A 17976-nucleotide genomic window follows, 5' to 3' on the forward strand; every position below is an offset into this window, starting at 1 on the left:
CCTTAAGAGAGGTGCCACCTTTGACCAGTTCCACGCCGAGATCTTGAGAGTTCTTTGTACCTGCTCGGGTTAGGGGAGCGCTTGCGGGTGGAACGCGTTTATCGTCCTCAGGCACCAGACGAGACGTTGAGCCATTTTGTCGGGGAGATTACGGGATGTAGCCCGGGTGTTGCGCTTGAGCTTGAGCGAAACGGAGTTGGTGAGCCTTATTTTGGAGGGCATTTAAACCTGAAGAAACGCTCCCGTTTGATTTTTTGTAGCCGTCCCGCATCTTTTGCGGATTTGGACCGCCTCTCCATCATCTCTAGAGGGGTTCAGGATGCGGATGATCAAAAGGGGAGGCCATGTCGAGGCATCTTCCTCACTTGCCTCCGGGGCCGGTCCATGCTCCGGTGCAGTCTGAGCCAGCAGCTGCTCCTTCCCGTAGGCAGCCTCCTACCTGTTATGGCTGCAAGCAAGTGGGACATATTAGACCGTTTTGTCCACTTAATAAAAAAAACTAGTAAGCTTGCGGACGAGTAAGCCCGACTCGTGCGTAAAGGTAATTTTGAGGGCAAATATGTACCTGATTTTGATGGTAAAAAGGGTAGCTGGTTTAATACAGAACAGAAAGAAAACAGAAAGAAATAGACTTGGGGGACAGTTATCATCGTTGGCCGAGAGGGGAGGTTGCTGCTCTGGCTGCGCAGGGAGTAAGGGCTGCCCGCTCAACCTGCCCACAACTGGATGTACTTGTGGGGAATGTGGTGCAGAAGGCCCTGCTGGTTGATTCTGGGTCAGCACGCAGCCTGATTTCTTTGTCGTTTTTTGAAGATCTAAAATCCTCTGGGCTAATACGGCAGGTTGAGCCTTAGTTCACTTATCTGCTGGACTGCTTCACGCACACCTTTACCTATTATCTGTAGTGCCCAGATTCACATCAAAATTAATTATTTCTCTTGGGATTGGAGCTTTTTGGTTGGCTAAGGACCTGACTTTTCCTTTCATCTTGGGAGCAGATTTTATCGGAAAAACTGGCATGATTTTGGATTTGGCCTCCAGTCATGTTTTTCTTTGCTTTCGCCAGGCGGGTGCTCGTTCCCTTTTCAGATGTCGAGTCTCGTGGGACTGCTGCCTTAGAGATGGGAGATAAGAGAGCTTGACTCCTCCTGACCAACTAGGACATCTTACGCCGAAAGAGGCTGAGGACATAAGGCAGATTTGTTCCAGTTTTCCTGAAGTCCTAACTGACAAACTGGGCACGACCAATCTCTTGGAATACGAGATTTGTCTTACAGACACCCGTCCTGTACGTTCCCATCCATATAAGCTTGCTCCGCCCAAGATGGAAATTCTGAGAAATATGATGATGATTTACTTTAAGAGTGAGGTAATCGATCCGTCTTGCTCAAATTTTTTCCAGTCCAGCGTTTCTAGTGCCGAAACCTAATGGGAAGTCCAGATTGGTCCTGGATTATCGAAAGCTCAATGCTCAGATAGAAATTGACTCCGTGCCTCTCCCCGATTTGCATTCTGCTTTCGACTGGTTTGGTAAGGCCAAGTATTTCTCCATTTTTGATCTTAATCAGGCATATCATCAGATTCCTCTAAAACACGAGTCTCGACCTCTCACTGCCTTTTGTGTGCCTTGGAATTTGTACCAGTTCACCCGAGTGCCAATGGGCTTGGCTGTGGGGGCCCAGACACTCACCAGACTCCTGGATTCTATCTTTCATGATGTCAAATTTAAGTTCGTGTTCAACTAATCTGGATGACCTGCTTGTGTACAGTGAGAGTTATGAGGAGCACTTGACTCATCTAGAGGAAGTTCTAACTAGGCTGCGAGAGTCTGGCCTTACCGTCAATCCTGAAAAGGAAAGGTGAGTTTTGCTCAGCCTGAAATATCGTTTCTGGGTCATCTTGTCTCTTCTCGAGGTGTTTGTATTGATCCAGAGAGAGAACCCAGGCAATCAGGGAGTTTCCTCCTCCTAAGGATGCCAAGGGGATTGCCCGTTTTGTGGGACATGATAAATTTTTATCGTCGTTTTCATCCCCAATGTTGCTGAAGTGGCGGCCCTCTGAACTCTCTTAGGAAAAAGGGTGCCAAAGTTTGAGTGGGGTGAAGCGCAACAGACTGCTTTTGAGCAGCTGAAAGAGGCAGTGATTGCAGCCTCCAGTCTTGGCTATGCCTGATTTCAGTCGTAAGTTCGTCTTGCAAACTGATGCTTCCTCCTTAGCCGTTGCTGCTGTTTTATCGCAAGAAGTAGATGGTATCCGGCAGCCCATAGCTTATGCTTCACGCACGTTAACCCCTTGTGAGAAGAAGAGTTGTTCTGGTTATGAGCTGGAATGTTTGGCTGTCGTGTTTGGAATTAATAAGTTCAGGCGGTGACCTAGAACATAAAGAATTTTTGTTGGAAACCGACAACCAGGCACTTTCTTGGCTCCTTGCCCACCCCGTCAGCTCGGGAAGATTGGTCGCTGGGTAGTCCAAAATTTCTGCCCTTAAGTTCACAGTGCAGCACGTGCGAGGCACCCAAAAATATCATAGCGGACACTCTGTCACGCATGTATTACTTACCCAACGACCACCAGAATTTATCAGAGCCGCCATGTTGTGGCGTGCTCCTAGACTTTCCTCTGGCATTTTCGGACATTGTTCCACACCAACTTAAGGATCCCGAGCTGACTGCTATCATCAATGAGCTTAAAAACGGAGGTGCCCACCCTCCTTATTTTCTGTACCGAGGTGCTCTATGCTGCCGTGACAAGCAGCGGAGAAAACCTAAGTTAGTGCTGCCAAGCTTTCTTGTACCGATGGTCTTTCAGTATTTTCATTCTTCTCCTGTGGGCGGACATCTAGGAATTCATAAGACCATCGCGAAGATTTAGGGATCAGTTCATCTGGAAAGGTATGGACCGGGATATTGCAGCTCGAGTACGTTCTTGTGAACTGTGCTCGCCTAAGCAACCCGCTTCAAAATACCAAGTTGGGTCTTTTGTCATTGAGGGTGGCGGAAAAAAAACCTTTGGAGAAGGTTTTCATTGACTATGTTGGGCCTCCCGCGTAGCAAGTCCGGAAATAAGTTCCTACTTGTTTGTGTGGATGCCTTCTCCAAGTTTGTTTGGTTGTTCCCATTGCGGAGTGCTACCGCGCAGCTCACGGTGCAAGCACTTCGTAACCATTTTTTTCAACACTTTGGAATCCCCGCCACCTTAGTTTCCGATAATGGATCACAGTTTGTCTCCAATATCTTTAAAAGAATGTGCTTTGGGCACGGAATCCGCCATGTGACTACTTCCCCTTTCTATCCTCAGCCTTCTCACGCCGAACGGTTTTAATCGCAATCTTCGATCTGCTCTCATTGCCTTTCATGCGGAAATCAGACCACCTGGGATCAAAACTAACTTGGATCCAATTTGCCTTTAATACGGCCCAGCATGAAAGTCACAAGGCGGTACCTTTCGAGTTATTATTTGGCTTTCCGCCAAACAACCCTTTGGCGAACCTTTGGGAAAATTAGCGATCTTCTGCCACCTCCTGGTACTCCCAATGTGGAAAGCCACTTGGGAGGCAGCCAGGCGGAATCTCATTCGGGCTAGGGAGCTAGTAAGGAGGAAGTACAACCGAGGTCGTATTGCCAATCCCTTCCAGGTGGGGGATCTAGTTTACTGCAAGGCTCACCCAGTCAGTTCGGCTGTGGATAAAAGAGCTGCTAAACTTTGCTACAGGTGGACTGGTCCCCACCGCATCTTGAAGTTTCTGACTCCGGTGACTGCCCGACTGGGAGATCCCTCAGTCCGGGAAGATTTTCAGGAAGGCGCACATATCCCGTCTGAAGCCTTGCCGGAGTCATCCGTGATTTCTCTTTAGTCTGTGCGGGAGGGTTTTAGGTCCAGAGGCCTGATCACCTCTGCTCTTTCTTCCTGATCAAGGTTCCTGTTTTCTTCTTTGTACCCACGCAACTCTTGGAGTGATTTCTTGCCTCCAACTGGATTTTCTTGGTTTTCCCTTCTGCAGACTTCAGGGTTTCCGGTTTATAATTCTTCAAACCATTGGGGGGGAGAGGCATTTCGTTTTGGTTCTTCATTTTGAAGAAATTAACAGAGGGGAGTTCCTCCTTTTGGGGGGGGGGGGGGAGTCTGAGCCGGTTCAATACCTATATCTCCCCGGCTCATGTGTGTTTTATATAGTGTATGTGTGTGTGGTTTATTGGCTGCAGAGCCCACTGACCTTTTGAAGGCGTTTGGCCTTTCCGGTAGAGTGGTAGAGACTCCGAGCCGTGGTGTACAAGTTAGGAGTAGCTCCAGTTTAATATTTTGTTTAATTAAGTGTTTGTTAGTTTTGCTGAGCTGTTCTCCTTCTGACATGTGCGGCTAAGTTTACGGCCCCTCACTGATGAGGTCCAGGAGATGAGTTGATTTTCTGCTGTTCATATCTCCATCATGCGTGGGTCGCAGAGAACCTTCGCTTTTGCGCTCTGCTGAAGGACGGCCACCATGATGGACATTTCTACTAGTCAACATCTGTGATACCCTGATCATATTCTTTATTTATTTGTTATTTTTATTGTTGCCATTTATATAGTTTATATTTTGTTATTTAATTTTAAGTTAGTTTTAGATATTATTTAGTTATTTCTTGGATTTCATTAGGAGCCCGCCCTTAGCCGAAGGATACCGGGTTGGAATTGGCTTTTCTTGTTTCAAATTATGGCGTTTCTAATTTTTGTATGCAGGTGCACCTGACAAGGATTGTTTGAGGTATACTACTGCAGGCACTTTTTATTTTTTTTATTTTTTTTTTATTTATAGTATATATATATATTTTTATATTGACTGGATAGGCCTATGCTGATGTGGTCTTAGTAAATGAACCTGAGTATACTGACCACGGTGTTCTTTTTTACCTAGTTTTGTTTTGATCCAGCATCCCGTTCGCCGCCATGGGCGCGCGCTTCCCTGATGGTTTGCTGTGGGTGTGCGAGCGGCGATGTACGGTTTCAATGTTAATGACCTCTCATTTATCATAACCTTCAATTGCATAACCTTGTTGTGATGTTTTACAATATACTTCTCAAATAATTGCTTGTTTGCATATGTAATTTCGACAAATAGATAATAATTAACCCATTTTAATTTTTTTAGCCACTATTAATGGTTATCACTTTACGAGTTCATTAACCAGTAATGGTTGGTATTTAGCGCTGATACTAACCTAATTAAAAAATAAAAATATAAAACTAAGATTCTAGCTCACCGCATGAAAAACAACTCGCCCTCCATGGCTTTTAATTATTTATTGTGTGTATTATACTTTACGTAAATGTATCGTATGAACTATATCTGACTAAAGTAAAAACCGTGGTGAGGGACAAGTGCGAGCATTCTTAATTAGTAAATAAAGTTTGGTAATTGTGTATATGTGCGAGCACAGGTGCGTGCGTGGGGTGTGTGTGTGTGTGTGTCGGCGCGTGCATGGGTGCATGATACGTGTGTGCGTGTAGGGCGATTTTGTGTAGAAATATTATATTTTCGTAATGCTGTAGGTTTCAAACATCGACTAGAACAATTTTTCACTCATTTTCATATTCATCGTGGCTTATAAAGTTTTTTCGCTCAACTCTTGAAGCTCATCCCGTATTTTGCCCTATATCTTATAGCTTTCATAAAAATTCATACAATCGTTGTATTTAATTTTTTTCTTTTAGTTTCATTTGATATATAATTAGCATATATTATTAATTACAACTTCTTATCTCTTATAAATCTGTATGTATGTATGTAAATAAGAAAAATAGTTTAATGTAAATAAATATAATTAAAAGATGTACTCCCATGGTCAAAGAAAGCTCATAGTGGTCTAACAGATAGTTACTAACACTAAAACTATAAATGCAATAAACATTTTAGAACTCTAATATATTATTTTTATTTTACTGCAATAACTTACAACAATTTCCTGAATATAAACTATAAACCAATAAAAATATTGATAAATAATTAACAATGAAAAGTCATTTGAGACTTTTATTGAAAAATACAACGAGTAATGATTGATTGGTTGAGGGTTTCAGTAATTTTTTTGCATGACATCAAAAACTCCTTGAGCAGCCAACTGAGCAGCAAGTCTTACAAAACTGTTTTCACAATATTCTGCATTATAGTAACCATCATAAGGGTTACTTGTGCCTTCACATAATGTGTTGATCATCCTTCCAATCTCGATTACACGAGGGCTTGTGATAGACGGAAAGAAATATGCAGCTATCGCGAGTATTGCAGGACTTAGGGTCTTGATGCCATCTTGGAATTCTTCATAAGACAAGCGCTCAGAGCAGTCGAGTTCCTCGAGTTTCGCATTGAGCACGTCACAGTATATATGATACAGTTCCTCAAGTCTTTGCTCACGGACCTCGTGGCTTGCACTGGTCCAGATGAAGAAAACCAAAGAGCACAAAGGAGAACTGTATCTTGTCGCTTGGAAATCTAAAAGTTTAACACCTGTGACTTGCCAGATTCATCGTACTTAAACATCATATTTGTTGTCCATGCGTCTGCTTGCTGCAGCACATTTAATTTATAGTTTTGTTGATGGAGGTTTATAACCTTATCCCAAATACCACTTGTACATTTGCGTACTACCTCAGCATATGCTTGGTACTTTTTGACACGTTCTAATCTATCGGCCATACACAACAGTCCTTGAATCATGAATCCTTTGTGTATTTTCACGCAACTCTCCGCTAAATCTTTGGAGAACAGAGGATCGACTGCTATCGATGTGACAATGTCAGGGTGCTTCTTGTACACGGCAACCGACGTGGCGTGGAAAATAGCAGAGGCGATGAAGAAATGTTTGCAATGGTCAAAGTCCAACATTTTGCATCGATCGGCCATTCTGTAACCTTCAGTACTCAAGTCTTCAAGGATTATTACATCAGATATTGGAGAGTAGAATGGTTTTGGTACCGGTAAACTATAATCGACTTTCAACGCGTCTGGTAGATATTGGTCGTAAAATGAAGGCTCCTTATCATACATTCTATCGAATAATTTGGTGACTTCATTATTCCCTGTGAGATATTTTATGATGAGAGACTGGTTACTTGTTATTCCCGCCCTGTTGAATATAACTTTAACCCTTAGCAGATAGCTACCGTAGTTGTTTCCTGGGGGAAGAAGAGACGAAACTTCAAAAGAAGAAACTTGTATATCACTCGTCTCATCATTTAAACCACCGTTAAGGCAAAGCGTTAAGAACGATTTATCAATCCAATGTGGAACTGCAACAGCCATCTTCCTGAAAATACGATATTTTACTAATTAGATTAAAACATAGAGAAATATTTTTGTGTCCTGACATTTCCTAAAGATACACAAGAAAGTGTTAAAAACAAATAGAATAAAACATAAAGCATACAACTTATATATAACTATAAAATTATATTAAATATTATAAAGGTATGTATAAGGGTATGTTAAATACAAACAACTAGTGACTTCTTTAAAAAAATGTATTCAAAGAAAATTGTGATAAAGAATAGTAGGATTTGTAAAATATCTATTATATTTAAAAAATATAGAAAGTAATATTTATTATCTTCTTTAGGTGTCACAAACCAAGATATAAGCGTGTACAGACATTAACAGTTACACGAGAAACAGCGAGACTGGTTTTAGTGTAAAGCTAATCTCTTACTGATCAAACTCCTATCTTAAAACCCATTCACTCCTATTCAGAAGGAATTCATCTTAGAATCTATCGTTAAAATCCTACCGCTGATCAAAGATAACACCATTGTTTTACGGCTCACAGTAACGTGTACATCGAAAACCACTAAAGCCTTTTAGCACACCACTCCAAAATCAAAATGAAAATCTTTGAAATCATCTGTTAATAAATGTGTTTGCAGCAATGCATTTTTATTCCAAATTGCAGCAATGCAATTATATTACTCCTGAGACTTTTAAGATGCACTACCTACTGTAACCAAATTTTCGATCTATTGAAATTAAATCAAGTGTATTTTTTAATTTGCTTATCGAATAATTGTATAAACAATAGGTAATAACCCTAAATTGACATACATTTCAACTTTGTTTTATTTGTTAACTTTTCAATTAAAAAAGAACTTAACACGGTACCCTATAAGATTCCCATCGCGCAATGAAGTTTTTCATTATAATACGTGATAAAGTTTAAAACTGTGTTATGCATAGGAAATCGTTTCAAATTTCAAAAATTTAATTCTAGAAACTTAGATTTTTACTAATGAATGTTTACATGTACTTTTATATGTTATTATATTATTTATTTCTAACATATTTTTAAATACATTTCCGAGAATTACGACGTGCACAGTTTAAAACTGCAAACGATGTTCAACTTCCACTATAAAATTTCATAGAAACTTAACGTTTTTAACTAAGAAGATGTCTTCTGAATAATAGCCTATAATAAGTCTATAGTACCGAATTTGTCGTGTGAAGGATTCTTTCAGTTCACAATAATATCAACTTCTATAAAGATAACCAATATCGTATTCCTCGTCAATGCAAAAAGACTCGCTTTTCCTTTGATGTTTCTATCCCTACAAATTGCACTTTGTGTCTGGTGCATTGTTCTGTGATTACATTTGCAACTGTCAGAGGGTTGATGGGTTCTTGTGTTTACTCAGTTAAATAGTAAATGGCTCATTGAGTTTTATTATTGTTCCTCCCTCTTGTTTTTCCTTGAGCTATAATATAAATATTTCGTGTCGAAATGTCAAGAAGTCCAATATCTGATACGTTTAGTGCAACTGATAAAGTTATAATGATTAATAGAGTATTACAGAAATATTAAAATAATGTCTAAATAAATCAAATGGGTTGGAATTTGTCATGCGTGCGATCTAAAGTAAAAATTATAGTATTATCGTCGTTGATGTTTTTCGATAATTACTTCAAACGCTGGAGTTTTTTTCGTTTAAGAGGGAATTGTAGAATATGCATTTATACATATTTACCAATGCTTTAATTTATGTTTCCCATACTAACCTAAAAACAGAAAGCGGTCCAGCCATCCTCACGTGATATGCTTACCAATAAACGTGTTGAAGCATTACTGTTCATTTTATTTTATTAATAATACTCTTTTAAATTATTATTGGTGCTGGAGTCGAGTAAAAAGAACCAGAATTGTCAATTTTCATAACTAAACCGATTCATTAGATAGTCAGTTAAAAAATAAAAATATGATTACTCAAATTAAAGGATATATAACAATATAATACAAAGTATGACTCTAAACTTGTACAATGAACACTCATTAATGATACATTATTTGGATAATACGCAAAATATGGAAATTATAATAAATATTGTTATTTTTAGAGTACTCGTTCATACTCTAATATTTTGAATGCTAAAAAAAGTTATGTTTACAAATAAAAGTTGTTTGACAAGCATTTAAAATGAATACCCAAACAGTGTTTATGGTCATATTTTCCGATACAAATATGGACAGAGTAAATGTGTTTACATGGTATTATTTGTTCAATGTACATGCTTTTTGACGAGAAATTCTGATGTGTATAACCCCTATCAGATTCTATACAGAAGAGAAGGAGGTAAAACTTCAGGGTGTGATAGTAGACACAAAAACAAGTAAAATGGTTCATATGAACCAGTATGTCATATCTCGCTTCGTTTAGTCTCTGTCTGTATATATGTGGTTTTTATTTTAAAAATCGTATCTCAAAAGCCATTATAGCAAATAACATGAAACTTGGCAATTACCTTAAGCCAATTAAAAGGAATATAAAAAATAAATACATATTATCTCTTACCATTTCAAAATAGCGGAATTTAAAATTGTTGAAACTTTGATATTCCAATCTCGCATAAAAATTGCAAGAATAACCATTTATTAACTAGCTTTAAATTGATCAGCGAGGAGAAACTAAAACCTAAGTCTCTGTTGTGAAAAATGTATGAATTGAGTCGAAATCTTATTTATAACGCAGTTTAAAGATTTAGTCCCATGTTAAGATCGGAACTACAGATGCGCTAGCAGCTACTGGCGTGCCTTCTTAAGTCAAGTCACTTAGCTAAATGGTTAAGTTACATACATCGCACAACGGGAGATTCTTACAACTTATGAGTATTTGATATTTATCCATAGAATTTCTCAAGGGAACGTACGCAAAAAGTTATAGGCTAATTGCATCGTGGCTATACGAGTTATTTTTGTTATATTCATTCAGTTAAAATAAAATAATTCTCTTGGCTTTCATTTTTAGTGGATCCTCAAATGTTTATTCGATTTTCTTTTTTCTTTTTCTATTAGAGCTTAAAACAACTGTTGAAAAAGTTGTAAAGAGTTAAGATTAAATAATAAACCACATGTAAAGATTAGATCAATTTAGAATATTAAAATTTATAGAAAATAATTAGGGAAAGGAATTGAAGAACATTCATGGAACTGGCATTGTATTTGTACGCATTTACCTCAATGGAGGGACAATATGCAAATCACGAGGCCTGCCTGACACAACTCAAAATGCCAGGAAGTTTGAAACCATAACTGTTCCCCAAATTATGTATCGGTAAACCCTCCATTCCGAAAACGCCTCAAGGTAACGATAATATTATACAATTGTCAAGCTGCCTTCATCAATTGAGAATTATTTATATATCGGGATCTAATATATCGAATTTATTTCAAGGTATCAAGTGTTAGAATATTTAAAGTTCAATCTATTTTAATTAGTCTGCTACCGAAGTCTAATATATACCGTCCGGTTAACAAGACGCATTTTAAAATGCTACGGATGTTAAAAATGTCAAACAGAAGCAAAAAATAAGAAACATCCCTAAATACGAAAAATAAACTGACGGTAAAAAATGTTTCAGGCGAGTCTTTGATAGCAAAGTTGAAGAATAAAGAGTATTTTAGGCACTAAATTATTGTTTAAAAATACCATTTTTAGAATGGATGTGGGGGAAGAACTTCAGTATTGTCTTAAGGACAGCTGTGAGACGTTCTCTTGCCATGGCCGAGAGCACTGACATAAATGGTACATCACAACTCGTCATTTGTATTAGAGGAATTAACGATAACTTTGTCATAAGTAAAGAATTAGCAGCTCTTCAAATTTTAAAAGTAATTACTAAATTTGATGATTTATTTGAAAATATGTGTGATACTGTCAAAGACCAATATCTAGACTGGGCCAAATTAAAAAGAATGACAACTGATGGTGCTCGCAATATTATTGGGGACAAAGGAGAGCTTGTTTTGAAACTGAAAGAAGTGCCGTGTTGATTCCCCGTTTTTCTTTAATTGTATCATTCACCAAAAATTTCTTTGCAGCAAGGTTTTAAAGTGGGAAAATGTGATGAATTCAGTTGTAAAACTTGTAAACTACATTAGAAGTCATGCACTTTAACCACCATCAATTTGAAGAATGTTTACAAGAGTTATACAGTGAATATTCAGATTTAATCTAAAATTCTGAAGTGCGCTGGCTGAGTCGCGGAAGAGTCCTGGATACTTATTTATACTTGCGTTCCGAAATTGAGACATTGGAAGAACTTTCAAATTTACAATGAATATGCGATTTGACGATTTTAGTCGACTTGACACATCACTTAAACAACCTTAACTTAAGCTGCAAGGTGTTGGAAAATTAGTAAGTTATATGCATTTCTTTGTGAAAGCATTTGAAAACAAATTAAAACACTTGAAATGTGTATAAAAAAGAAAACATTTGCTCACATTCCAGCTTGTAAGAGTCTTATGGAGAAACTTAGAGAAAGGTGAAGAATTTCCTATTGATAATGTTCAGAAGCAATTGAACTAATAGAAAACGAGATTCGTGTTCAGTTTTGTGAATTTCATAATTTTTGAAATTAAATACGACTATTTCAAAATCCTTATGAAATAGATGAACTTAACGTAGAGTAACATTTCCAAGTGGAATTTATTGAGCTACAAGCTGAATGACACACTGGAGGACTAGTTCGATAATAACAATTCCACGTTATTTTATGCAAGTCTCCTAGAGTGCTTCACACAATCGAAAACGTTTGCTGCCGGAATGTTCACAATATTTGGTAGTTTTTTCGCATATGCAGTCGGCGACTAATAACTAATAATTCATTCTAATAACTAGTGTTACTAACCACGGTGTTGATATAGAAAAGTTGGCGTCTAAACCCAGTCATCTCATTAAGGAAAATTGTAATGCTTCAACAGTGCTTATTTACACGTTTCTTATGATAATTTCAGAAACAAGTAAAATTATGTTTAATTAACATAATTATTTAATTAATATTTAACCTGTACTAAATTGACATATCTTCAATATTAATATCAGATATATGTTGAATTAATCTACGTTTACACAACTAATGTATAAACTTGTTTATAAATAAAATTTGATTTATTTCAAATAGTAAGTTTAGCTCTAAAATAGAATAACAACGAATAACAAATGCTTGTGTATAGTTAGCGGCGTGTAGCTGTGCTCGTGGTCAAAAATTGTATTAGTCACAGCTAAAAACCTCAACTTGCAGTAAGTAGGCCAGAGGGCAGATAGCAAATTACTTGAGTTGCCTGTGTTCTTAAAACAGCATGACTTTTATCTCATAGGCTGAACCTTCTCCCCCCCCCCACATTTCCGATGAACCAGCATATTCGCGACCCTTTTAGCCATGCCACGTTAAAGGTGAGGGCCATTGGTACTAAAAGGTTTGCAGACCCCTAAGCTAAACAATTTGGTATATTGTAAACTGTTTGTTATACTGTATTAGACTCACATTTTTTATGAATCTGAAATGCTTCGTGACATGGAGAACTATGGAGAGTTTTATATCAATTGTATAAACAACTCATTTAGTAAAGCACAAGTATAATTGTTGTATGACGAGAAGAAAATATTTACCTAAATTCAGTTGACAGCAGTTGACACCTCTCTCACGAAACTATTAGTAGAACTGTAATAAACGGCAAACAACTTATAAGACAAGGAAACGGTATTATCTCACTAGTATAGACACATGTAAATTCTGCGATAAGCTAGAACCTATTATAGGCGGCCTTGTGAGTTATCAAATTATACCAAATACATCTTATTACACATTACTATAATAATTGGATATAAACATATCCCATATATATATCTTTGTATGTGTGTGTGTGTGTGTGTGTGTGTGTGTGTGTGTGTGTGTGTGTGTGTGTGTGTGTGTGTGTGTGTGTGTGTGTGTGTGTGTGTGTGTGTGTGTGTGTGTGTGTGTGTGTGTGTGTTTATGTCACTGAACTTCTCCTAATCGACTGGACTGATTTTGACGCGAATGGTTACGAGAGGATTCGAGAATGGTTTAGATTTACAAATCTATCCAATTTATACTGTTTATTTAATTAATAAAAGGATAACCGCTAACCCACTCAACCGCCAAACCACTCAATTGCCTCTGCCATTTTTAACTAGAAAAATAGGAAATCGCTTGTAAAATAGAAAAGTAAATAGATGTATTTCGGTAATCCTCACATCACAATTCAAGGCCTCCATATGGAGAACACTCTAAACACAAATAAAAAATTATAAATAACCTCAACATTTATGTAACCTTCAGCTATATTTACCTTTTTAACTGTTTATGGTTTTCGAAACTTTAATTTTTTTATCATCACAACTGATTAAGCTCAAAAAAATGTCACAAGTTTTCGGTGAAGAAGCTTTATTTATACAAAAGTTTTCTCTAATTAGTTTCTTTAAATACAAAATTGTATAATGTAATTTAAAGTGTTTAAATGCTTTGCGGGGTTTCGCATTCACCAGTTTATAACTTACTTATGTAAAACCGGTTTATTTTATTTAAGAATGGCTTAAAATTCCTTTAAAGACTTATCTATACTCAGTCGGTATCGATAAATTAGGCATGAAAGTTTATGGTATCCCAAAAGCGCTCTCATTCTATACATGGACGGCGATATGAGGCCAATCTTCCTGTTGGATTATTACAAAGAAACTCTAAAAAAATTCTGTATCCGCTGCGTCACACATGTAAGCTCGAAAATCCCAACAGAAATACATAGGCATATTCCCATTAATGACAAGGTATCTCTAATTCATCTTACCAAACTCGGTGGGCTTTTGAAATGAACAGTGTGACTGGGCACTATGGTGACAATTTTCAGGCTATGCTTAAGATCAATAATGTACACTGACAAAAATAAATTTATATCCTGCAATCTGCGAGACCAGAAGCTTAGACTTCAAAGTGGAAAGTCATTTCTATTAGGCGGCTTGGACAAAATTTGCACTGATGCGCTAATTTGAATGCCAGGGGTGATTGAGGAACATGAATTGGTCTTATTGCGCAAATCAATGCAGGATAAGACCAGCCAGGATTGACCAGCCAGGACCAGCCAGGATTTATCAAACGTACATCCTGATGGATGATGATTGACACAATGATTGACACAATTCCACCGAATAGGTTGCAAGTCAAATTCCAAACATTAATTTACAATACTTGCTTTTAACTGAATTGGCTTACTTCGATGTGATTTTCTGAATAAACATACATAGGGAATCTAAAATATGGGGAAGGTAATTCAGCATCTGAGTTGCACAATCCAATGGAACAAGTTGCATGTCATGATAATTTAGTAAGCACCCTCTTAAAATGACACGGGAAGCGGCTTCTAGAAGGGGCGATACCAGGGCCGCTGTGTTGAGACTCTCACTACCCAGCGCTCCACCGTGTGAGCTGCCAATACTACCATCATACAATGTTTTCAAGATCGAGTTCATTAATGGAATTTTTTACCAATAGCTATTATATGGTCAGTGTATCACATACTTCATTAAGTATCGGCGTACGAAGGAAATTTGGTCTCATACCCTGGAATAAGAACACTATAGATAGATGATGCAATTGCATACGGGTGCTTTTTGAAAAATGAATGCTTCCTTGACAATGTCCATTACAGATGTACTCATGGAAGCAAGGCTGTTCCCATCAATTGGCTTACTTCTGAGAGATATTGTGTTTGTAACAGATCCTATCCTTAATGCAAGTTGAGGGTACAATATGCAGACTGCGAATAACTATGGTAGCAGGAAACAAGAGGCAATTGAATTGTCAAATTATTTAGAGAGCTCAGGAAATAGGAAAATAAATTGTTAACTCTCCTCTAAAATGATATTTAGGACAAAGTTGCAATACCTTGTTCTGTTATGCTCTACTTCTAGAATAACAGCCCATTCAACAACATGCAATTTCACCAACATAGTGACGTTTTATAACTAACGTATTTAAAAATGTATCTTTAAATGATTTGATTCACTTTCCTCTGCACATACTATGATAACATACTACAGGTTCGAGGGATTTACAGGATCAGTTATTCCGTTTATACACATATGTGTATGAATCGTGAGATGTGGGCACCAGTGGTATTCTTATAATTTATTTCTTTTACATTTCAATGTTTATATCATTCCTTTTGGGTTCCTAGCATTAAAAGAAATCAGTTCCCATGATGTTGCATGCTATATTGCAACAAAACTTCTTAAATCAATGCGAAAGGTGTTTACATTTCCGAATATTTAATTATAGTTCAGATGCACCACTTTTAAAAATTGCATAACTACATACACGCATAGTTTTACGGATCTTATGGAATATAATTTTTTTCCATAGGAAAAGAATTTTACGGATTGTTAATATACAGAAGCTAATCCAATCATAACAATACAGATAAAATAGAATGCCTAATAAATTATAGTTTCGTGGCTGTAACCAAAAGATTATCAATGGTATAGTTTTGAAATTATCTCTAAAATAAAAATGATCAGTCTACGCTTATTGAAATAAAGTTATAATTTACCATATCATATGCTTATGTGCAGTATTTATAAATGAAAAGTAATATCTATTAATTAGGAAAAACAATAAATCAAGGTGCGTTTACAGTGTTGACACTTTGGCACTTAGATTTAACTAGCTTTACATTTTCACACTTTTTAACATTCAAAACTGCAATAATTCTTTGATCTACCGCTCGTTTTAATGTGCACTACGCTGACTATTATAAATTCACCCTTTGGGGCGCGGCAGTAAATTATATTGCATGGAAATTATTTTGACGTGATGCATTTTCAGCGTTGAAAATGTTTACGAAAACTGCTCCACCAACTATTCACTTCATATTTTCAATGATATCATACTTTCCCTAGTAAAGCACTAATTAGGCTGGCACAGGACTTAACTACAGCGAAGAGATCTCATAAATGGGTACTTGTTTTTACCCCGATGAAAAATATTACGCAGGGAAAATGTGAGCGTAATGAAAAACTAACTTTATTTAAAAACTGTGAGAGTAACCTAATAATTTAAATTTCGATAAGTAATTTACTTCTAGGAAAATAAACTTCTAAGTATTAAAATAAATAATGACAGATATTTTATGTTTACATTCTACCGTATTAACAATATACTTGTTTGTTGACATCAATTTCTTGTGTTATTGTTCACGAAACTATTGCAGTAAAGTTGAATTACTGTGCAATACAATAATAATTATCATAATAGCGTCTAATTCCAGTATAAATGTAAAAATAATTTTATTTTACTGGCGATTTACTTTTCCAAAAGAAAATTTTACTCTTTAGTAAGCTGCGAAAGACTTTCTACTACCCTAACAGTTTACTACCGTCTCAAATGTAGAAATTGTTTTTCCTTGTCGTAAATTTTTTTCCTGCAGTTCTACTAACTGTGTACCCTCCCTATGAAACGTTACAAAATAAACATATAAAAGAGAGATTTAGTATTTTAAGCTAAATCTGACTCACGAAATAGTTATTATTTTGTTCGATTGTTGTTTTATATGAATGTAAAGTAAATCAATCTTTTGATAATATTCTTCTTTTCTTCTTGTCTATATTACCTAATTTTTATTGAAATCAATTAGCATACTATTTTTAATATCTATATCTTAAAACTTTAAAAAGGCAATTTAGTAAAACACGTCCTTAATAAGTTTGTGGAAGATGTGAAACTGTTCTGACGGTAATTTGGAATTCAGAGTTACACGTAGTCATACCTCGAATTCAATGATTTCCTATTATGCACAGGAACGCTGATATACCGGATGTGTTTCAAGCACAATCACAAAACTCGAGCGCTGTTATTAGAACGTATGATAAAACTGTGCTAGATTTGTTTCCCATTGGTCTTCATTGATCACTGAAGGTAAAACACCTGGATGAATTAATATCTTTTGTAGTTAATAACTTATTGAACAATAAGTGTTGATTTCAATTTAAAACTTCTTTTAATGTGGTCAGAACGTTCCAACCATTGCTGGCAAATTACCAAGAACGCTAACGGTCAAAATATTAACACTTTGTAAATCCTTTATTAAAAACTGCGATCGATACGGGTAAAATGCGTTATGTCTTACAATATAGGTGTTAATAAAAACACACTAAAAATTAATTTAAAAAAATTACCTCAGGTATATTGACCCAACAAATGCTTTGTCTCTTACTATTCTCAATTTATTTTCGTGCCTGTTATATTTATAGCACAGAATCGATATACACTCTGCACGCTGATCACATTACAAATTTTGTTACATTTTTAAGTGTATATGGACATATTGTATTTTGTAAACATTTGAGACCCACTTACTGTAATATCTCGTACCATCAAACCTTTGGAAAGTCCACCATTCCTGGTATCAGCGTCTACGTTAAAACATTCAAAAGTTAGTTGGTAAAGAAGTATAAAACAATGCATATAAGTATAATAAGAATAACATTTTTAGTTGTCAATGTTTGTTTTATTTTAATTAAATGATTTTCCATGCAATACCAGATCTGTTTACTCATATCATTTAGCTTGATGATCTTGGGAATCAGCGAATATAGGCGTCAGTACGATGCCAAACAAGAAGAAACAACAAGAAAGAATACAGATTTGTCTTACATATCAGTA

The 17976-nt window shown here is 36.5% G+C and overlaps 1 protein-coding gene across 1 annotated transcript; it reads right to left on the reverse strand.

Moving 5' to 3' along the window:
* Window positions 1–5995: 5995 nt before the first annotated feature.
* LOC124356344 lies at window positions 5996–12952 on the reverse strand. The gene is made up of 2 exons (XM_046807529.1): window positions 12912–12952; window positions 5996–7282 (listed from the first exon to the last, which is right to left on the reverse strand). The coding sequence occupies exon 2, from the start codon at window positions 7276–7278 to the stop codon at window positions 6469–6471; it is 810 nt and encodes a 269-aa protein (XP_046663485.1). The 5' UTR covers window positions 7279–7282; window positions 12912–12952; the 3' UTR covers window positions 5996–6468.
* Window positions 12953–17976: the final 5024 nt, after the last annotated feature.

This window comes from Homalodisca vitripennis, chromosome 2, assembly GCF_021130785.1.
Source record: "Homalodisca vitripennis isolate AUS2020 chromosome 2, UT_GWSS_2.1, whole genome shotgun sequence".
NCBI classification, from domain to species: domain Eukaryota; kingdom Metazoa; phylum Arthropoda; class Insecta; order Hemiptera; family Cicadellidae; genus Homalodisca; species Homalodisca vitripennis.